Source organism: Pinus tabuliformis, chromosome 8 (assembly GCF_031772625.1).
Source record: "Pinus tabuliformis cultivar Carrire ecotype Pingquan chromosome 8, CPIR1, whole genome shotgun sequence".
Lineage (NCBI taxonomy): Eukaryota > Viridiplantae > Streptophyta > Pinopsida > Pinales > Pinaceae > Pinus > Pinus tabuliformis.
The window spans coordinates 2061502169-2061526349 of record NC_142294.1 but is presented as its reverse complement, the minus strand read 5'-3'; the positions used below and the strand labels follow the sequence as shown (position 1 = coordinate 2061526349).

At 37.2% G+C, this 24181-nt stretch overlaps 1 protein-coding gene and 1 pseudogene across 9 annotated transcripts in view; both read right to left on the bottom strand.

Annotated features, from left to right (window-relative positions):
* Positions 1 to 24181, bottom strand: part of LOC149244742 (Calcium-dependent lipid-binding (CaLB domain) family protein) — a 100183-nt gene that overhangs the window by 36416 nt on the left and 39586 nt on the right. For all 9 annotated transcript variants that reach the window (XR_016246765.1, XR_016246763.1, XR_016246764.1 and 6 more), the window contains exon 3: positions 23495 to 23599. Coding sequence is in view for 5 of the 9 variants with exons in the window: in XM_089374982.1 (XP_089231108.1) it covers positions 23495 to 23599 (105 nt within the window). In the remaining 4 variants the exon portion in view is untranslated. The remainder of the gene's footprint in view (positions 1 to 23494; positions 23600 to 24181) is intronic.
* Positions 5860 to 8165, bottom strand: LOC149244743 (fumarate hydratase 1, mitochondrial pseudogene; annotated as a pseudogene).

The following is a 24181-nucleotide window of genomic DNA, read 5'->3' as shown; positions in this document are numbered from 1 at the left end:
ATCTTTGTGAGATATCCAGCTGCACTATCATTACCCATCTTAATGTTCTTCAGCTTCTCCTTCAGGACCATCTTCCGGTTCTCATTGGTACTCTGGTAGAGATTGGACAATGTTGTCCACATCTCATGGGCATTGCTCTTTCCTCTCACATGAGGAATGCAATGGCCTTTGATTCCGTCTAGAATCAGCCTCTTACCCTTGTTGTTCTTTTTATTATAAGCAGCCAACTGAGTAGCATCAGTAGGCACAACAACAAGGTTCTGTGTGGTATGCACCATGATATTCCAGACTTCTGCCTCCTCAAAGATACTCTGCATTCTCTCCTTCCAAACGCTGTAATTTGTATGCCCATCTAGCCTATCCTCTACCCTCAATCCCAATGACATCTTGTTGTCCTAAAACTGAAAAATAGCACTGCTGTATTAAAGGTAAAACTGTTGTTTATGAAAAATCAGCTTGCTGGAATTTTCTAAGTGAAAAATCAGCAGCTGTAATTTTTCTTTTTGCTGTCCCAAACTGCCCTTCAGCACTCAAGCTCTGATACCATGTAGAAATTTCTCATTTCCCACCCCGGTTTTCAGTTTCTCCTTATTTCTCCCATATAGTTAAATGCCCTTTCCCATAACCATACATTTAACACGCTGAGAAAAAAAATAAATAAATAAATAAAAAATAAATAAATAAATAAAAATAAAAATAAAAATTGTTGAACACAGAAATTCTGGAAATTTTACAGAATGCTGGAAATTGCAGAAATAAAAATCAGCAGTAATAAACAGCCATTAAAACACATTTAAACACTGAGATTTTTGGTCAATGTGACCCTGGAAAAACCCCCTACAACTCTTGGGGAAAACCAGTTTGAGAGCTCTTTTTTATTTCTGGAAAATGCCTTTTTACAGTGAGAGAAATGTTCAGCAAAAAATCAACAAACAGACTTTTACAACTTATCTCAGCCTTGCTGAAACTCAGTCTTGCTGATACACCGCTATTGTTGCTGTTACACCGCGGCTGTTGCTGTTACACCGTTGCTGTTGCTGTTACACTGCTGCTGTTGCTGTTACACCGCAGTTGTTGCTGTTACACCGCGGCTGTTGCTGATACACCGCTTTCGACTGCTGAAACTCCGCTTTCAGCTGCTGAAACTCCGCTTTGCTGAAACTCCGCTTTCCGCTGCTGAAACTCCGCTTTCCGCTGCTGAAACTCCGCTTTGCTGTAACTCCGCTTTCAGCTGTCCAGAAATCTCCCTTGCTCTCTTGCTCTCCTTCTCTCAATCTGCTCATGAAAGAATTGAATGATATTTTTCCTCCTTTTCCTCCCTTAACCCAACCCTAAGTGACTTTTGGGTGATCCCTAAATCCAATGGCTGAAATAAATTTAGATCAATGGCTAAGATTAAATGCTCATTTAAATCTCACTTTCTATTTTTTAATTCACCCCACTTTAATAAAGACCCACTTAGTCATTTATTTCCAAAGTCACTTTTCCTTTCTAATTTTTCATTGACTTTATAAAAGTCACTTTAAAATTAGACTTAGTAACTTTATCACTTAAAGTCACTTTTAAATTAGATTTTTTATAAAAATTATAAAGTTACTTTAGGAGAAAAATTAAATTCTTTTGGACACTTTTCCCTAGGCCAAAGATCAAAGCCTAAGGGAACCACCTGTCCTCCGGTACCAAATTTCAACAAGCCCTTTAGATTGAAGCATACAATTAGCCATTTCTTTTAAGGTGCGATTCTTCCTTTCAGCTACACCATTTTGTTGTGGAGTATATGGAACAATATGTTGCAATTAAATTCCATGCTCGGTGTAAAAGTTGATGAATTTGTTGTTAACATATTCTTCGCCATTATCAGATCTTAGCTTAAGAATTTGATGTCCAGATTGTTTCTCAACAAAGGCCTTAAAGGCAAAGAACATGTTAAAGGCTTCACTCTTGAGTTTTAAGAAGTATACCCAAATGCTTTTGGAGAAATCATCAATGAAAGTTAAGAAATACTTGTAGCCAGAGAATGAAACAACTGGAAGTGAACCACATAAATCAATTTGCACAAGTTGTAAAGGGGCTGAGGCGTGCCAAGAGGCACGTTTTTTAAAACTATCCCGATGATGATTTCCGAGTACACATCCAGAACAAACACCATCTCTGCAAGATACCATAGGAAGACCTGTCACCATATTTTCTTTACATAGATTTTGAAGGAAGCAATAGTTTAAGTGACCAAATCGCTCATGCCAAAGTTTGCTCACTTCATCATTATGAGCAACAAATATCGAGGGAAGAGTTGATGACCCAAAGTTGTTAAACTTATACAACCTTGTAGAATCATCAGCAATGCTAGTAGCTAAAATCTGTCTAGGATCTCTTAGGTCCTTAATTACAACATCATAAGGTGAAAAATCAACGGTTTTACCGTCACCTGAATCAATTATCTAATATACAGATAGAAGGTTGCAGGATGAGGTAGGAACACATAATACATCATTAAATTGACCATTGTCTAGATGAATAGTTCCAATCCCTACAACACTGAGAGATCTATCATCACCAACATATATATTTTTGGTGTTACAATCATTTAAAGAAGCAAACATGGCTTTGTTTTTTGCAAGGTGATAAGAAGCTCCAGAATCAATGACCCACTCATGAGAATGAGAAGAAGATACATTTAGTGCATAACTAGACCGAGATGCTTGACAACCACATGCAGAAAGTGTCATTCATGAAGATGAAGTTGAAGTTGAAGAGTGCTCCAAATGGATGTTATGCTTCTTTATTGTTGCTTTCAATGCTTCCATCTTCTTAAAGCATTTGGATTCTAAGTGGCCATCACGATTACAAAAGTTGCAATGTCTATCAATTTTCTTCCCTTTGTTTTTAGTTGCCTTATCATTTTGTTGAGTTGATTTTTCATTTTGAGACTGAAATCGCTTAGGACCCTTGTTTGGTTTAGGACAATTCTTTTTAGGATGCTGCTTCTTAGGATTCTTTGAACTTGATTGTTGTTGGGCTACTAAGGCTTTCTTAGAAAAGTTTCCAGTATTAATAAGACCAAGATGTAAGAGTTTTTCTTATTCTCTTATTAAAGAATCACAAAAAGCATCAAAAGAGGGGGACTTGTAGTCTTGTCCTTGAGAAATAAAGGCTTCTCTAGTAGAATGGTAGTGTTGGAATTTCTAAGTCTAACTGTTAGAAACCCTTCATGTACTTTTCTGATTTATTTATGCCTACTTGTTTCGATTAATTAACAAGTTATTTACCATGTAAATACTAAAAATAAATACAAGTACATGCTCAACACATACATATCATCGACTGAAGGAAACAAAACAAGCACACAAGTGACACAGTACACCGTTGTTTTTGAACCAATGTCCCGGGAAAAACACAATGCGGGAAAACCGGTGCAGCTATCTGAGGGTTTTAATTATTAAGCAGTTTCAGAATACAATCTGGGTGCCAAAACCGGCTCACCCAACAGAGAATAATCTCAGCAATAGTACCTCTCAATCGGAGACAGATGTTCCAGCTAAAACCCCAGATAAACACTCCGACAGCTCCCAGCTCCAATCTGCCCCACGAAAACCCCAACGTCAACCTCTAGGGACTGTGTCAGCGCTTTCTGGCCCAGCATCTTCCTAGTGTCACCCTAGCTCGCCCTGCGTCAGCCTCTGGAGGCACTGCGTCAGCCCTTAGAGCCTCTACGTCACCCAAGTTGGCTCTCTGAGGCACTGCGCAGCTCCTAGCTACCTTTGCGTGAGCCCTGGAAAGCTCTGCGTCCCTCTCTCCTGGTTTCTTCATTGATCCTCCTGATACTATCTCTACCTCTCTGCTTCTGTATTCATTGCCCCTCAACTGTAACTTCGATCACTCTTTCGACTTCCTCAGCAAACCCTGCCCTAGAAAATCGAAATCTTGATCAACTCGGTGTGTTCTCCAAGTGACCCTCAAGCCTCCTCTTATACTTTTCTCATTGACAATTCAACGGCCGAGATTAAGTCCCTAATCAACGACTAAGAGTAGATCTGGTTTGATCCATGACTTTTGGACCATTCTAACTCAGTTTTATATTAATTCACATTAATATTTTATTTTCCCTAAGTTTAGACTTAGGGACTCCATTAAAAATATTAATTATTTTAATATCTCCCAAACTGGTTAGATTTTGCCCAAACCATTTCTGGGTATTGGAGATCTCATGTGCTTTAACCTCTCCACCAATTTTTGTGGCTAGAGGACATCCGATGCTACGCCAAATCAATAGGAAGGTGGAAACAAACACGGAGTAGGCTAGTCCTAACTTAGTAAGAATGGAATAGATAAGGTTACCATCTTCTTTCTTAACCTTAACACAATCTGAGAGAAGTCTAAAGGTCTTGAACTTGGACAAAAAATCTTCAATGAAAGAAAAATTATTGGGGTCCAACATAAGCAACTCATTTTCGAGTTGATGGGCTCTAATTTCATTTTTTATTTCAAAAACTTTATTGAGCTTTTTCATTGCTTCATTGGGGGTATCAATTTTTGAGATATGGAATCTAAGGTCTGGAGAAATAGACATCCCTATCAACCCACGTGCTTGATCTTGCTTATTTTCCCATTTGGCTTGCTTATCTTCATCTTGAGGTTTAAACTCTTGGCCTGAGGCTATTCTATAAAGACCTTTACTTCTAAGTAAATCCACCATGTAGGATAGCCATTGAAAGTAGTTGGTGCTGTCAAGAATAACTAAGCATGGACTTTCCATTTTTTTTAAACCAAAGCTGTATATGCTGAAACTAAGTGTTCCCATGGAAAGATCTCGAAAAATTAGGCCGATTCAAAAAAACGGCTCTGAAAACAACGTACAAATGAAAAAGTTATGGCTTTTTGAATAAAATTTGTTGAAGATGCCAACGAACCATGCGAATGTTGGGAAGTTGATGATAATGTTATATTTAAAAAAATCCCCCCTTTCCAAACTTAATCTGAATAGTTCACTTTAAAAAAAAAAAAAAAAAAAAAATCTTTATGGGACCCACTTTTATAAATAAGTGAAAGTCACTTTTACAATGGTACTTTATGAACTATTCACTAAATTTTAACTTAAAAGTTAAAGTCACTTTGGAAATATAAGTGACTCACTTTTTATAATGGATGAGCACACTTTTACATAAAGTAACTTTAAAACATAAGTTACATGTGCTTTTTGAAAAGGTAACTCAACAAAAAGAAAAACTTGAACCCAAAACCTCTATTCTCATAAAGTAACTTTAGACCAAGTGAGCTAGTTTAAAAGGTTAGTCAATTTTGGAAAGGAGGAAGGGGTTTTTTTTTATCACTAAATCTTTGGGGTGCGTGCTTACTTGAAAACCCCATTTTTTCCTACAAAACAAAAAAAAAACCACACAAACCAAACAAACAAGCAAAAGTATCCAAGTCTTACAGCTTAAAATTAGATTTGGCCGAAAATTATATATTTTCCTCAATGTTTCTGATTTTCTAAAATCACGCTAAGGCGCAGCGGAAAAGAGCATACGCATGAGAAAAATCATTTATTTATGTTTCTGGTTTGCCCAGATCACGCAGAGTCGCGGGGCAAAAAAACATACGCAGAAATCAAAGGTATAGATCCGATAATAAAAAAAATTGATATAGGACTATAAATCGAAATAACGAGAGAGATAAATAACTATAACTGCAAATAAAAACTGTATACCTCCAGATCTTAAAAATGACGTAGCTAGGGCTACAGGAAACCTTTTCGCGTGAAATGAAAGGGGTTCCTCACTGGAACAGATGCTCCTAAAACAATAAAGCAGTCCTCTCGGCCTGAAAGCAGTTAGAAACAGTAGATCTAGAAAACGACAGTGAGATGCAGTTGTACCAGCTTTAGATTTGGATCACCAACAAATGCGGCCCTCCAATAGCTTTGATACCATGTAGGAATTTACAAGGTAAGTTCCTTATAGATAGAACACCAAAGGACACTGCTCACAAAAAAATCACAAATCAATACACCAGTATCCTTGACGTGGTTAAAACCCTCAAAGAGGGAAACAGTCCACAGCCTAAACCAACGTGGCCACTTCAAGCAATTTATTAATGTAAAAGAAAGAAAATTTACATAAGCTTCTCTCATGAACAGTCACCTAACAAATGACCCTCCATGCTCTTTAAATAGAGATCATGGGCCAATTGGGTGTTAAGCCATGGATCAAGTGTCAGTAATACCGAAGAGGGAATGAACCCTCGGATCACTTCATGTCTAGAACATATTGTGACCGTCAGATTGTAAGTTACAAAAAATACATACTAAAGAAACACACTTTACCTAACTATAAACTAGACCAAGTTATACTTAATTATTTCCTATGTGTCGAAATATCCTAACAGTTTTGTCCTCAAAGCTTATTGTTGGCAGTTTCCTTCACTTTTAACCTGGAATATTTGTCTTCGCTTGGCTTACGTCATTTTTTATAACATCGAATAGTTCTCTGGTGATATTATTTTGGAACAAAGTTTTTTTTTTTTTTTAATTGACCTCCCATATTTTTTTTAAATAGCTTTTTTTTTCTTTTTTTCTTTTTTAAATGAATATATATATAAACTTCTTCTTTTTTTCTTTTTTTCTCTCTTTTTTTTAATTGAATCAATTTAGTTAATTAAATTATATTAACATAATTTGTAACATAGATGGCTATCGAACTGGCATATGAATCACCACACCCGTATGAATCTAACCATGAATCGAGATGCTCATTAGAGAGCTCAGAAACAATTGTGCATTGTGTCACATCCATCATTTCATCCAAATCAACTCGAGTGAGTGCCCTCATGCCCCTTCCTTCTGGATCATTAAAACGGTTCAAACAGTTCGACGATGACCCTCCAGTCATGTCCTTTGACCGTGGCTCGGCCAAAAAAAAACATCGATAGTTTACTATTTGCAGCGGCACATTTATTATTAGCTACGTTTGACGTCGACATCCCCCAACACTAACAGCCATTGTTCCACTGTCGCTCGACGAAGAGAAAGAAAGCAAGTCATTAGGGTTCAATTTTCCAAGCATGATGTTGTTGCCAAGTTCGTTTCCAGGTAATAGCAATTCACCTAGTCCACAGCGAGGCCCACTTCCTAGGAAACGTATATCATTTGCTATCTTCATTAGAGAAACTAAAACAGTGTTCACAACTCCACTGGTTTCAACAAAAGCATCATGTGCTGCCAAAGATTCAAACTTGTTCTCAGCTGTAATAAATGGTAGTTGTGTTTCTTCAGCAACAGCTGCAGCAATTTTAATGTCAAACCCATTTTTAGTATTGAGACCAGTTCCAACTGCAATCCCTCCTTGTGCAAGTTGATAGATACGAGGTAATGAGTTTTTAACACGTTCTATGTTGTATTTTACCTAGGTAGCATAACCGCTGCCCACTAAACTCTTGACCAAGAGTTAGCAGTGTTGCATCTTGGGTATGAGTACGCCCAATTTTCACTATATCCTTAAATTCATTGCTCTTAGCTTCCAATGTAGAAAGAAGTTGCCGCAAGCTTGGTATGAATTTTGAGTTCATTTCCACTACTGCAACAATGTGCATAACAGTGGGAAATGTATCATTAGAAGATTGAGACATATTGACATGGTCATTTGGATGTACACATTTTTCATCACGTTTCTTTCCAAGAATTTCAGCAGCACGATTTGCAATCACCTCGTTAGCGTTCATGTTACTTTGAGTCCCACTACCAGTTTGCCAAGTGACCAAAGGGAAATGATTGTTCAACTTTCCTTCAGCAACTTCTTGAGTAGCTTACATTATCGCTTTCCAAATGGTTGGGTCAAGACCATACTCCATATTAACCTTAGCAGTGCATTTTTTTAGAACACTAAATGATTGTATAATTTGTTCAAGCATTTGCTCACGCTCTCCACCAATTTCAGAGTTTTGCAGCGACCGTTGACTCTGTGCACCCCATAATTTGTCTGTCGGTATATTGATGGGACCAAATGTATCCCTCTCCTCTCTAAAAGTTGTCAAAGGTGATCTGTTGTATGTAAATGATATGCCATGCATCAAGGAAGATGCAGTAGATATAGATAGATGGCGTCGATATGCTGAAATGAAATTCATTATATCACACCACCTAGTGTCCCAAGCAATGTTTCTGAGCTCCCTACATGTGTCTTCCTCCGACACTTTCATTTTTTTTGTAGTATTAAAGCTGCCAGAACCCTCCTCTTCATCTGTTCGGTCATCTCTAATATACAACAGCATAACATTATTCGAATTTGATAAGCCTAATGAGTCTAGTAACAACTCAAGAGTGTTTCCCTTGTGCCCTTCAATTGATGGACAAATCTCTAAAACCTTTTTTCCATAATCCACCCACTTCTTTCTTGATACCCTATATGCCCAATGGAAAGACAAGGTCTCTAATCCTTCCATCAACTTTATTCTCTTAATTCTTTAAAAAACTATTTTACTGGAATTTATGATAGAAAATCAGAAAGGTAGAAAGATTTTCTTATACTTGATAATTACGTGTGATGTTCTTGATTTCTTATTAGGTTTCTTTATATCTTCTTTCTTTTAGTTTATCAAGCAATTACCAAATCAATAGCACATAAATCAAAGGACACCAAATATAGGCACACAACCAGGGCAAAACCCCTCTTTAGGGGAAAACCCAGTCAATAATTCTTCCTTCAATAGTTTTTCCTAAGATATTCCAAGACTTTACAAATGTGAATCCAAATAGGATTTTCCTTTCCCCATGCAAGACTGAGAGAAACAAATTTTTGGCCTTTTTACTCTTCTTCCAGACTTCGTCTCTTCCTTCGTTCAACTGTAGAAGATCAAAGAGGTTATGCAAAACTTCTTGTCTTCAAATGAGCTCAATTTGGTCTTTATTTATACTTGATCATAAGTGTTGATTGGGTGCCTCTTCCTTGGTAGGGCCAACTTGCCTCCTAGAGGTGGTTTTTGAGCCAAATTTTATTTTGAAAATCTTTTCCTTCAACAAACTTTGTTCTGACAAAGTCTTTACAAATGTGATCCAAGAAGGATTTTCCTTTCCTCATGCAAGACTAAGAGAGACAAATTTTTGGCCTTTTTACTCTTCTTCCAGACTTCGTCTCTTCCTTTGTTCAACAATATAAGTCAGAGATGTAATGTGGAACTTCTTGTCTTCAAATGAACTCGATTTGATCTTTATTTATACTTGATAGTAAGGGCTAATTGGGTGCCTCTTCCTGAGGTAGGACCGACTTGGCTCCTAGAGGTGGTTTTTGAGCCAAATTTTATTTTGAAATTTCTTTTTCCTCTTTCTTTACAAGAAGTCCATGAAAAACATGCTTGACCTAAATATCACATTGACTTGAGGATGAAACCCATGCTAGAAAATAAATTTTATTTTTCTTCTTTTTCTTTTACATAAAATGTACAATGACATAAGTGTTGTACATGTTTCCCATAGGTAGTCCTTGGCTACAAAAACTACGCCAGGAAACCAACTCAACCAGCCTTTAGGTTCAAGTTGGCCCTTGTACCAGAGGGGGTTCCCTCAGTGGTTACGAGGCTTTGTTTAACGTTGTTCACCTGTCACTGAACAACAGTGTTTGAAGCACAATGGCCAGATTTATGGTTTTAATTGGGGGTGGTTGGCAATCAATGACAATCCCTATCCATGATTTAAGGCCTCTCTTACAGGGTCCCTTCAGGACGTGTCAGCTTCCAGCCTGACAAAATGACTTAGCTTTTCAAGGATTGTGATAGAAGAATGTATGGAGATTCCTAATAATTAAGCAATCAGACAGAGTTCTTAACAACTAGGGAAATTTGGATGCGTGTAAAATATTTCTACATCCCAACAAAATATATTCAAAGGAAACTAAAGGCCAAACTGAAACCAATCTAAGAGGAGCTATTTCAGACGGATAGTCCAATAAGCTAATATCTTTTAATGGCTATCAGAAGGCATAACGCAAAAACCAATCAAAGAGGAGTTAAATGCTTTGAACATGTATAGAAATAAGATATAAAACACTAGAAAGACATACTAGAAAACACAAAATTCTGTCAAACTGGAGCCAGAAGACTTTCATCAAAAATACTATAATAGAAGTTATTACAAAGTGAAGAGCCTTGGCATCAAAAGCCAACACATATTACTTCAATTGATGAAGTATTTATACAATTTCCTCACAAAATATCTTGATAAAAATATCAAGAGTTATTACAAATATCTAAAAATTGTATTACAAAAATAGAACACAAATAAAGGTAACTAAAACTATTTGAAGAGTTCTGGTACTATCCTTGAGGATTTTTGTTGATAAAGAAGAGAAATTTGAATTTGATTGAAATTCATATTTGATGAGGTCGCCTCCAAGTCACTAACTGTCTTTGAGCTTTTTCCTCCTGAAATTCTGAAAAATAGGATCCTATAATACTTTTGTTTCTCCCAAACCATAATAGTTGTTAGAAAATGGAGAGAAGTTTTTGTAAATGATGATGTTGGCAACAAAAACCTCTTTCAGTTTTTGAAAATTCATTTCCACCTGCTCGGAAACTGCATTTGGAACACTGACTAAAAACAGGAAAATTTGGGAAAACATGCCTACAAAGATTCATTCGAATCTCCCAAACCATAACCTCTGTTACAAAACTGAGAGAGGTTTTTGTAGATTAGAATCTGAGGAACAAAAACCTCCTCCAGTTTACCACAATTCATTTCTAATTATCCACAATATGCTCTGCAAAAGATGACTGAAACAGGAAATTTCTAAAAAATATTCCTTTAAAGAATCATTAGCATCTCCCAAATCATAACAGTTGTTAGAAAACTGAGAGAGGTTTTTGTACATGAGGATGTTATCAACAAAAACCTCTTTCCGTTTTTTAAAATTAGTTCTCGGTTGTTTGTAAACCATGTTTGAATTTACTTTATTACATCATTTAATCATGTTTAAATGCATGATTAACTAAATCAACCAACTAATGCTACGTAAATTTACATTTTGAGGGCGCATTTACTCGTGTAAACCCATTTATTATTTCTAAACTACTAAAACCTATTATATCATCAAATTTAAATTATCAAAACTAATCAAGCTACAACAATAAGTACAAAGATAAATATGAAGACTGGACCTAGTTACATTTTCCAACACTCCCTCGTAACCAGGGAAGTATTCATAACTACATAATCGGTACAAGGATACTTCTCAAATTGAAATATTCTCATAAGAAGAGTCAAATTGATAAGCCATCTTTAAGCATCATAACCAGCATTGTCAAATTGCAATATAGCAAGGCCTTGACTTGACAAGCTCTAACTCTCCACAAGATTAGAGCACAATGTTGGGAGGCATACATATGGACACTATGACAACCTCTCAAGGCACATACTCCATTCGGATGTTCACCATGTATGTCCTTACATGACTATTCTTATCTTGCATTCCCAATCCTCAAAGAATATCAATCCTCTTCGACCACTCTTATCTTGGATACCTTGTCCAATCCTCAAAGAGTGTCGATCACGAGACTACTTCCTATCTTGGATTCCCAATCCTCAAGGAGCACCAGTCCCAAATGCTTATCCAACCCTCCATTCTACCTCCCAATGCCTTCACTAGACATATAGTGATTAGTCCTGGCCTAGTGCATGACACATGGAGAATATAGTGTCCATCATCACTCCCTTTCAACCAAGGAGGAGATCCTTACTCCTCAAACATGGAGGAGATTTCTCACTCGCTCTCAATTAGGGAGACATCATCACAATCCTTATTTGGTCTCACACATCATCAATACATCAACTACTTGTTCTTCCATGGAGATATAGTTGTAGCTACAGTGCTCCTTCTCGCATTCCATCATTCTTGGGCTTCAACCTTCCTGGTTATCAAACATCTTACAGAGCCAAATTCTTCCACCTTCTAACTTCTTCGCAGGGTTTCTCGACTCTTAACAGCATCCATCGGATCAAACTTCAACCTTTCTGGATCTCGTCAATTATCATCAAAAGGTTCATCTATCATCTTCAAGGAGTCGAACTTCCTCACAGTTGCTAGCACATGTCTTCTTCCTTCAAAACAAAGTTTTGCTTCATATTCTTCAAAGAGTTATATCATCTTTTCAATATCAATTCTGCTCTCATGTTTATCTAAGCCATCAATAGTGTTATCCACACAATCCATGTGATCCATGATTAAACCACGCAGTCGTAGGTTCAAAAAATTATTGTTATCTTTCCAACCTCTACATATACTATTGCAATATGTTTTTCAAGGGAGCCAAATCATATCTCAAACAAATCATTAGTATCAGAGTTGCCAAATCATAATGGCCTCAAATCAAGGTGTCAAATTCTACTACTTTCTCCCTCTGATGTCAACAATCCTTTGCACAATCTATCTAATATTGCAACAGAGTTCAACTTTATGCTTTTCAGCTTTCAATCATCAATCTAAACCAATCAGCAGGCTTCAATATCGTAATCATCAGATTCTTTACAGCTCCCTCTTTCCATCTGAGGTTAGTAATCTGCATACATCAAACTGCTCCTTCCTTCACAGTCTTCATGACGTTCCTTCAAGTCTTTCATCTACATAGCCAAGCTTTAGATAGAACTTGCCTTGACCTGTAACCTTGGTTAGAAGACTTATGAAAGAACAATGAGACAAAATGTAAAGACAAAAGCATTAGTAATAATCAAGAATACTTATCTCTTGAGAAAGGTTGACTTCCTCTTAAACTTGAACCCCTTTTTCTTCAAATCTTGTCTTCACATCAACATGATATAATACCTGCCATTCTGAACAGCCAAGTTCCTTTTCCTTTTATTGACCCTTAATCATTGGGATTGGGTGAATATATGTAAATAATGTAATTAGTAAATAATGGAGAATAGGAATATGAAGAGACACTGAGAGGTGAAGCCCAAGAGTCTCTCCCTCCTTACATATATACATGAGCAATCTCAATGCAAAGACACAATTCGTTTTGAGTTACCTCCTGGCCTGACTTGGTATTAGAGTCAGCCCCATTTTAGCTTTCCTTTTGCCCTTGTAACTCCTATTCCTACCATTATTTCCTGTCATATTCTGTCCTTTGTCCCTATTTTCTCTGCGTTTGGACAAAGTGTTCTCTGCCTTCTACATTGAACAATTTGATGTGTACACTGCTCTGGGTGTTGGAATAAAGTGGAAGTTGTTTGTGCATGAACTATGCTGCGAATTGTGCTCGGTGCATTTGAGTCTGGTCGTTCCTGCAATACGTTGGAGATTGTGTAATGCATGGTGCATAATCATGGTGTGGCTGCTCAGCGTGGTGCGGTTGTTGGTGTGTACAACTCTGCAAATTGAATGTTGTGTGTTGGTATGCGTTCAGTTGTTATTCAAATGTTGCATTCTCTGTGAAGGCGTTGTGATGGGCATGAATGTTGTGTATAACTCCCGATTTATAAGTGGTTAATACCAGTGTTGCACTACTCGCGGTTTTATCATAAAATCGCGGTTTTTTAAAACCGGCGATATTATTACCCGATAAAAACAACAACAACAAAAATTTCGGCGATTTTTCAATTCGATTGAAAAAAATCGTGGCCCTTTCCAATAGTGCATTTATATAACAAAAAATCACGACTTTTTTTAATTCATTTGCACAAACAGCGACATGCCAGCTGCGACAAGGTTTTGGAGTGACCTCTTGGTCGTTTGGGAGCTGAATCCGCTGATTGGAGGAGAAAAACGGAGTGAGAGCTAAGAAGGAGACAAATTTTCTCCATCAAGCCGGTATGGGCACCAACATTTTGTGTTTTGTAACTTTGTTTTGGTTTTTTTCTATGTTTTTGGTTGGGTTTGGAATCTGGATAACCCATTGTTTATCAAAAGAATTCAATGGGTTATCAAATATTTTTGAATTGATTTGAATCTTGATGGGGTTTTTGTCATTTGATTTTTCATTTTGTTTGTTAAAATTTCTTAAATTGTCAAAAATTCCATGTGTTTTGTTATGTTACTCATGTATGTAATTTTTTTTAGTTTTTGTACAATGTAAATTGTAAGTTTGTAACTTGTAAATTGTAATCCTTATTTTGCCATAGGTTCACCGAATCACCATTCAACTTCAAGTTCAAAGTTCAAAGTTCAAAGTCAAACATGCCAAGGAAATTGGACCCTCTGTGGGAATTTGGTGAACCTGATGGAGGGATTGATAGAATAAACTTGTCTTGCAAGTTGTGTGGGCAGCATATGTCAGGGGGGTGTACAGATTGAAGTATCACCTTGCACAAATCCCTGGATTTGATGTAGGGCCTTGCACAAATACAAATCCTGAAATCATCCGAAAAGCCATGAGATCATTGGAAAATTTAGAGCAAAATAGAGAGGCCAAAGCAAAAATGAAGAAGCAACTAACAAAGTCTGTGTTAGGCTCAGGTGAACAAGGAAGTGGCACTGGTTCTACTTCAGCATCAACCAACCCAATAGCTGCCTCATCATTTTTTGTTCCTAGAACCATGCCTGGTTCATAGCCATCTATCACTTCAATGCTTAAAAAAACTGAGAAAAAACAAGCTGACAAGTTGTTGGCCAAATTTCTCCTTTGGAGTGATATTCCTTTCAGCGTTGTAAGGAATAATCCATTTTTCCAATCTATTATTGATGCTATTGCAACTGTTGGCCCAGGGTACAAAATCCCTTCTTATCATGACTTTAGAGGTCGGATTTTTCAAAATGAAAAAGTTGACTACACCAAAAGATTGGAGGAGTTTGGGAAATCATGGGCACAAACAGGATGAACTGTGATGTCAGAGATGGTTGGACTGACCAAAAGGGGAGAACCCTTGTAAACTTCTTGGTTAATTGTCCCAAGGGGACTATGTTTATGAAATATGTTGATGCAACTGCACATATCAAAGATGCAAAAACTTTATGTGATTTGCTGGATGTGTTTATTTTGGAGTTGGGTGCAGAACATGTTGTCCAAGTCATAACGAACAATGCTACAAATTATGTTGTTGCTAGCAGAATGCTTATGGAGAGATATCCTACTTTATTTTGGACACCTTGTGTTACACATTGTATTGATTTGATGTTGGAGGACATAGGGAAAATTTCCTTTGTCAAAGATATTGTTGAGTCATCAAAAAGCATTATAAAATTTATATATAATCATACATTTGTGCTTAGCTTAATGAGAAAATTCACCAACAACAAAGAGTTGTTGCGCCCCGCCATTACACGGTTTGCCACCAGTTTCATATCCCTTCAATCCCTCTTGAATCCTATATGGGATGAGAAGAGAATGTTTCTTTCAGAGGAGTGGCATGCTTTGACAATGAGCCGCAAACCAGAGGGAAAGGCCATATGCAGACTAGTTTTATACCAAGAAGACTTCTGGGCGGAAGTGCAGAGGTGTGCACCGTTACTGAACCTTTGGTAAAAGTTCTTCGATTAGTTGATGGTGAGAAGCCTGCAATGGGCTATTTGTTTGAGGCCATGGACAAGGCCAAAGAATCCATTCGGGCCTACTATGATGATAAGGGAGATGACGGGTTTCAGAGACAACTCCTCCTATGGGAAGTGATTGATGAACGATGGAACAACACACTCCATCGTCCCATTCATGCTGTAGGGATCTACCTGAACCCCGCATTTTCTTACCCATGTGGGTTCGTATTTGATGCTAAGATCATGGATGGATTCTTAACCTGTGTTCAGAGGATGGTGCGATCTCCAGCAGAACGTACAGAAATCTCCAAAGAAATTGAGACATACAGGATGGCAGGTGGCACATTTGGTTTTGACATGGCTGTGACTGATAGGACGACTAAAATGCCAGGTATTTTTTAGTTTGTTTCAAATTTCATTATCTCTTCAAGTTCATAACTTCATACTTTGATTCAACTTTCAAATTTCATTTTTTTCTTATGTTTATTTAAAATTTTATTTGTAATTTGTAGATGCATGGTGGAGAATGTATGGTGCCAGGGTACCCCTTCTGCAAAAGCTTGCCATTCGAATCCTCAGCCAAACATGTAGCTCCTCAGCATGTGAGCGCAACTGGAGTTTATTTGAAAAAATACACAACAAGAAGCACAATAGGTTAACACTTTAAATATTGCAAATTTCCAAATAATTTTTTGAATTCATTAAACAATATTTTTTTTAATAATGATTATTGCATGATCTTTGTACAAGTTGGAGTCCAACGACTTAATGACATGGTCTACGTCTACTACAATCTTCGATTGTGGGTGAGGCAACTTGAGAGGACACTTGATATGGAGGCCATCTCATTGGATGGGATTGACACCACTGTTGCATGGAGGGTTGAGGCAGAGAGGCCTCTCATGGAGTCTGCTGATGATTGGTTAGTGCAGGAGGTAGTGGAGGGGGACGAGGACGAGGAAGAGGAGGCGGAGCAATAGGAGGAGGAGGTGACACCACCTACTCGGGCTACTCCTGCCACCAGTAGAGGACGTGGTCTACCTCCTATAGCTCCTAATTCATCAGCTTCTAGAGCACAACGGAGTCCACTGCCAACTCCACCGGCATCTACATCTAGAGGGAAAGGGAAAGCTATTGCATTTTCTCGCAAGAGGGGCAGAGGAAATCAATAGTATTAGACTTTAGTTATTTGGTTCATTTCATTGTATATGACATTATGACTCATGAGATACATTATTATATTTTTTGTTGATATTTTGAGGCTGAGTTGGGAGTCATGAGTCAGGACTTACTATTCAGGACATGATTCACTGTTATGTGTGATGTAGCACTAGAAATGATATTAAACATCTTATATATTAGTTCTTTTATCATATTTATGTGTCAATGTATTTATTTTATGTTGTAGATGCTTTAGATATTAAAAAAATTGAAAAAAAAAAAAATGAATATTTTTGTATGTTACAATTTTTTCCGATTTTTACCGATTTTTACCGATTTTTTCCTGATTTTTACGATTTTTCCCCGCGCTGATAATATCCCAACAACGTTTAATGCAACATTGGTTAATACCTCCCTTCACACTACTCCATACCTCAACTCCTCCGCACAGTTTACACCCTCCATTAACTGGTCACTCTTGCGACATCCTGGTATCTTGCAGCATCCATACACTACTTCATTGCATGTGACCTAAAACCATTACTCGTGGCTGCCTAGTGCGGTGTATTCCCTGTTGCAGTATCGCTCCTCGGCTATACCATCGCTCATCTCCCCCTGACTCTGGTCTTTCCACTTGGTGGCTCTGATTTACGTTACTCCCACACAGTGAAATGAACGTTGTCGTATCATACCGTTGCTCAGATTCCCGGTTATATAATACCATCACCTCTCATCGCTGCTCAGACTCTCGATTATAATACCATCGAACCGGTTGTTGCATCCCACATACCATAATATATAACGCCATAATGGTATCGTGATTGTGATACCCACTGCTCAGTGTGATACCACCCTCCCCATACCGGTTTTAATATATAGTTGCATCTTTATTGTGACCAGTTGTTCACATACCACTGGTTCTCATACCACTGGTTGCCATACCGTGCTCCCATACCACCCGCGCTCCCATTCCACAGTTAACCCCGCAGTATATTATAACTCCGACAAGTAATACCTTTCCCATATACTATCTCTTCCCCATATACACCTCCTCCCTTATATAACCCTCCCTCACTCATATACTCCCTCTCTTACATAATACCTTTGCTACATATTTATATCAAAATTATAATTTCTTTTTTACAAAACTACCACCGGAAGTGCAATTTCTTACAACATATTGGCAGCAGAAGTACATTTTTTTACAGTACACATTTAAAATGCATTCATTAATATCTATTGTTGGAGTAGTTCTCTCGGGAAAAGAGAACTATCCTAAATGGTCAAAGAAAATAAAACACTCTCAATTTCAATGAGTTGTCAAAAAGAGTTTGTGTCAGAGAAGGAGATAATGAACCTGCAAATCCCACCTCAGATAAGGAGATCACCATTTGGGTGCCAAAATCTGCCTTTCACTGTGTGCTGAATCAGCTGTACAAATCTGCTCAACTGCTGCCTTGGAATGTGTGCCAAGCTGTTGTCTCCTTCTCCTCCCTGCTCAGAAATCTCTCTTGCTCTCTTGCTCTCCTTCTCCCAATCTGCTCACGAAAGAATGAATGACCTTTTCCTCCTTTTCCTCCTTTAATCTAACCCCAAGTGACTTTTGGGTGATCCCTAAATCCAATGGCTGAAATAGATTGAGATCTAAGGCTGAGATTAAATGCTCATTTAAATCTCACTTTCTATTTTTTAATTCACCCCACTTTAATAAAGACCCACTTAGTCATTTATTTCCAAAGTCACTTTTCCTTTCTAATTTTTCATTGACTTGATAAAAGGCACTTTAAAATTAGACTTAGTAACTTTATCACTTAAAGTCACTTTTAAATTAGATTTAACTTTATAAAAATTATAAAGTTACTTTAGGAGAAAAATTAAATTCTTTTGGACACTTTTCCCTAGGCCAAAGATCAAAGCCTAAGGGAACCACCTGTCCTCCGGTACCAAATTTCAACATTCTAAAGTACTTGAAGGGAACTCAAGACTTTGGACTCAAGTATACACAGGTGCGTGACGTCAGCTTCACTAGATACTCTAATTCAGACTTCGATGGAGACAAAGAAACTGGGATATCTACTTCTGGTTATGCTATGAGTCTTGGATCAGGAGTTGTCTCCTGGAGATCACGCAAACAATCAGTTTCAGCAGATTCCACAACAGAGGCAGAATATGTGGTAGCAGCTGAAGCAACAAAGGAAATTGTGTGGCTCAGGAAAATTCTAGAAGATTTGCAGGTGAAACAAGTGCATTCAACTCCACTCATGATTGACAACACCTCTGTGATAAAGTTGGCCAAGAACCCAAAGTGCCATGATCAAACAAAGCACATCAATACAAAATACCATTCGATTCAACATCATTTTGAGGCCAAGACAATCCATCTACGCCATTGTTCCACTAATGAGCAGATTGCAGACATCTTCACCAAAGCACTTAGAAGAGAAAAGTTCGAAAGGTTTAGAACAGTGCTTGGACTCACCAACATCCCTTCAGATTAAGGGGGGGAATGTTGACACCTAATCATTGGGATTGGGTGAATATATATAAATAATGTAATTAGTAAATAATGGAGAATAGGAATATGAAGAGACACTAGGAGGTGAAGCCCAAGAGTCTCTCCCTCCTTGTATATATCCATGAGCAATCTCAATGCAAAGACACAATTCGTTTTGAGGAGTTACCTCCTGGCCTGACACCTTTCACAGCGGAAACAATCAATTAGGGTTTCAATTTCTAGGGTTTTTACTTTCATTCCAGACTTTGCTAGGGTTTATAAATCCTAGATGCCAAGACCTACAAGCTATAGGATTCCACAACCACATGAGAGTTAGTTGCAAAACCCTAAATTTTAAGATCTGTTACGATAAGAAGTGCAAATTCTATGCAAACCCTAGAAACTTCATAGCCGTCAAGGCTTCTCATCAAAATGCTCTATTTTATGCCGAACTCAAATCATCATAGGTCACAGAAAATTATACGTACCTCTTTTTAAATTTACCTATCCACCTTTGCAAAGACATGGTCATGTTCCTTGAGTTGCCATTTATCAACTTCATAAAAGAAGACAATTTCTTATTTTGTAGAGCAGAGATGAGCTTTATTGATCTTCAGATATACTACTTTCACAGCTTACACAGTCTCAGTCTTTTGATGATTTATACAGTTAATATTTCTCTTTCACAAGCTATATGTCATGAGAGGGTCACCTTTGTATGAATTCCAAACTTCACGTCGGCTTCTATTGATGTATAGAAAGGAGATTTGGATATCACGACTGCTTCAAGTATTGATATTACAAAGATAGGATTCAAATTGTCATTCATCCATATAGCTTTAACAATTTTGGTCTTCAAACTGAGATATGAACCAGGTCATTATTTTTGTCTACTTGTGGTAGCAACAGTCTCAAATATGCATCAAGTCAAGTCTCCAAGTTACTATGATTGTGGCACTGAGCCACTAAGAAATTATCAAGCTTGCCATAGGGTATACGAACCACAGATACATGAGAAAATACAAGCATTTACTAGGAATGTGAATCACAAAAATGCGAGCCACTGTACATGAGCGATAACATTGTTCAATGAGAGATGTCACAGAGATAAAATGTGTCATAATTATATTTGATCCACATGAAACTATTGCATAGAGCAATGCCATAACAAAGCGAGCCTTGAAGCATTGCGAGTCCCAGAACTTCATATAGAAACAAAGTGTGAGCCACAGTATGAGCGATGCCATTATGTTGTAGGTAAGTTTGAGCCACTATATACACGTTAACACAAAGAGAGCCACGAGATATTGTTCCACACGATCCCAGGCCACTATATAGGATATGCCAGTCAATGTAATGAGCGAGCCAATGTCTTAGAGAATGAATCATAAATAGTGTGATGCTACAGAGAAACAATATCACTGTAGAGTAAGGTAACAATGTTGCCGTATAGCCACCACTGAGATATTGAAGACATAATTCACAAAAAACATGTCACAACTGATGTCTACGAGACATTTTGAGAGTGTACAGATCACTATAGTGGGTCACTGCACTGTATGAAGCGAGCTCCAAGAAACGAATGTACAAGCCAAAGAGATGAGTCATCACAGATACAAAGAAATAGCACTGTTGATAGTGAGCCATTGATACATCAGATGCGAGACAATACGATCCTATGTAATAATATGCAAGCCATTAATAACAAGCCACAGAAATATTTGATCTGAGCCATCACAAAACCGAGCCTTAATAAATGTGGCCTATTTCATATTCGATCCATCACAAATGTGAGATACTTGTCTAAGCATTAGAGCAATTACCAAACCACAACATTGTAATGTTATTGTGAGTCACAGTGAATTCGATCCACTGTCAATGTGAGCCGCAAGCCATCGAGAATATGCAGTCTATTGTCATTAGGAATGCGATCCTATGTAATATAGCGAACCAAAGAAAAATAATATCAACGAATCAAATATGTCATTCGGGCCATAATTGGGTCATACGAGCTAAGGGTAAAATATGCATTCCACAAATATAACGAACCACAGTCACAGTAAATTCAAACTGCAGAGGAAATGTGTACTCTTGTCACAGTAGTTAAACGAAGTCACTATAATATAATCTGATGCCACAGTATTATAGATTGGGCCATAATAGAGAGCATAATCTACTTGTAATTTGTGCCTATAATGTGTGCCATAGATCACTGAAATACGAATCCAAGAACACAAGAAAACCATGCCACATAGAATAGACGAGTTCCCATAGAAATGTTTGATCCAAATGCCAACAGAGTGATCTTCAGACCTCCTTCTTCCAACCCCCTTAGCTTTGATACCATGTTGAGAAATCGGGAGGCTCATGAATTAGAGTATATTTCTCTTTCTTTAATAACTGCTTGTGAAAGTAGTTGACTTCTTATTAATCTTTATTATGTTTCTTCATCAAACAATTATCAAAATATAAACATGAAGATCACAAGAGAACAATGAACACATGATATAGGCTCCAAGCCAGGGCAAAACCCCTCCAAGCAGAAAACCCAAACAAATTATCTTCTTATAGAATCAGATCAAAGTGAGACATCGAAGACTCAAAAACCAAGACAAGATTCCAACCTCTAGAATGCCAAGTCAAGCCTTCCTTCACTATTTTCTTTCAGCATTAAGTTCACCAGCGAATCTAGTAGCAATGACAGCCTTCAACAAAACTTTGTTCTGACAGTCTTTACAAATGTGAATCCAGGAAGGATTTTCCTTTCCTCATGTGAGACTGAGAGACAAATTTTCGCCCTTTTTACTCTTCTTCCAGACTGTCTCTTCCTTCGTTCAACTGTAGAATATCAGAGATGTAATGCGAAACTTCTTGTCTTCAAATGAGCTTGATTTGGTCTTTATGTATACTTGATCATAGGGGCTGATTGGGTGCCTCTTCCTGGGCAGGGCTGACTTGGCTCCTAGAGGTGGTTTTGACCCAAATTTTATTTTGAAAATTATTTTTCCTCTTTCTTTACAAGAAGTCCAAATAGGACTTTGACTCTTTGACTCAACAAAACCTCAAAGCATGAAGATTATGCTTTGACTTAAATATCAAATTGACTTGAGCATGAAACCCATGCTAGAAAATAAATTGTATTCTTCTTCTTTTGCTTTTTCATAAAATATACAGTGACATAAGTACAAAGATAAATATGAAGACCGAACCTAGTTACATTTTCCAACAACATTCATGATACAACACTGAAGAACAGGTGATGATCATCAGCCATGTGAGTACAATCTTACCAGAGATAAGCCTTGAATCACTAGTAACACCCATGTAAAACACATCCTATTCATCTATTTAGAACAAACTCAATAACATGATCATGCAACAGCAATAGATTACAAAAAACACAGAAAATTGTCCAGGTGGTATAGAGAGTACAAACACATAAATTGGCTAGGTAGAAGTTTATTTGCCACAGGAAACAACATTCTGGCAAACTTATGGCAAAGAGTCTGGGGAGAGATTGGGACACGCATAAATCATGCTAAGAGGGAATGACAACAATAATCAATGCCAGACATCTAAAGACTGGGGATAACAAAATCAAAGATACCCTGAAGCTAGTTGTTTAGTTACAAAAAAATATATTAGATTTGATTGCTTCAATAGAAAATACAATAAATAAAACTGCCATCAATGAAGAGGAATGAAAGCAGGAAGTGAGACTGTAGGATGCTGACACTAGCCAAGAACCTATCAGATAGCATGCATTTGGTCAATAGTTCAACATCAGACTTCGTTGTATCTTTATATGGCAATCATTTACAAGCAGACCCAAGCATTAGCAAACTAAACTGAATCCCTGGACAAAATCTTGCAAATTGTATATAGATACATTCAACATCTGTTACTAGTTGATGCCCAAAAATTAGCAGTTTTCAATATAAAATGCAGAATATTACTCAAGATGATTTTCAGGCTAGAAGTGAAAAGGTGATTCAAGTTTGTACTTATAAACCTATATGAAATTTGAATCACAATCTTACAAATTGAATATATATACATTCAACATTTGTTACTATCTAATTCTCTAAAAATAACAGTTTTCAGTAGAAAATGCAGACATTGCCCAAAATGATTCAGGTTAGAAGAGAAAAGATAACTCAGGTTTGTTCTTTTAAACCTGAATTGATCTTGAATTACGTGCATCATGAACTAAAAACTTATTGAATTTCATTTGGAAACAAATTCAACTGAACCATAGAGATCACACTTTATATGGACAAAAATCTGTCATTTTGCTATGGACACCACAAGTCTAGAAACTAAGAAAATCAAATATCATATTTATCTGTCCAGAAGCAAACATGCAAAGCCTTCCAGAATTATGTCATCAAACCTGTGCAAGTTTTTGTTCGGAATTTACTGTTAGCATATTCCAGGCAAACATATGGGTCTTGCCTGGAGATCCACTCCGTGTCCCTCAGCTGGAGGCATCCCACAACTGACAGCATAATAACCAACCAGATATAAGAATATAAGATATAACATTTGCTTAAAAAATGCCTCAATGAAGCAGGAATCTTGGCATTAAAGCTTGAACACATATGAAGCATTTGTGGCAGCGAAATTTCTCTAAATGATTAAAATTGCAGAAGCTATATTTGCTGATTCTTGTACCAAAAGATTAATATTTGTTTTTTGGGCATCACTGACAAGAGTTTAAAAGGCATTTATGGACTCAGCAAGACAAGGAAATATTGAGAAATATAACATGGCCAACAAAGTCTCAAATGTCAAAAGAAATAAGAAATCATCTCGAGAACTATAAAAATAAAAAGTAAAAATTGTGAGTTTGTAACTGTGCAGGAAAAGACTAATGAGATATCATAGCCGTAACATTCATTACCATGAAAGCACCCAATAAATAGACTTCAACTGAGTGACATGTAAGAACTTTGATCATCTATTTGAACTCCTGACCAAAACTATCTGGACAGTTTGTTTTGTTGAGTTTGTAGTCACAGGACTCACAGAAACTGGGTGAATTTTAAGAAGCTGAGATTATATTTTTGGTCAAACTTTC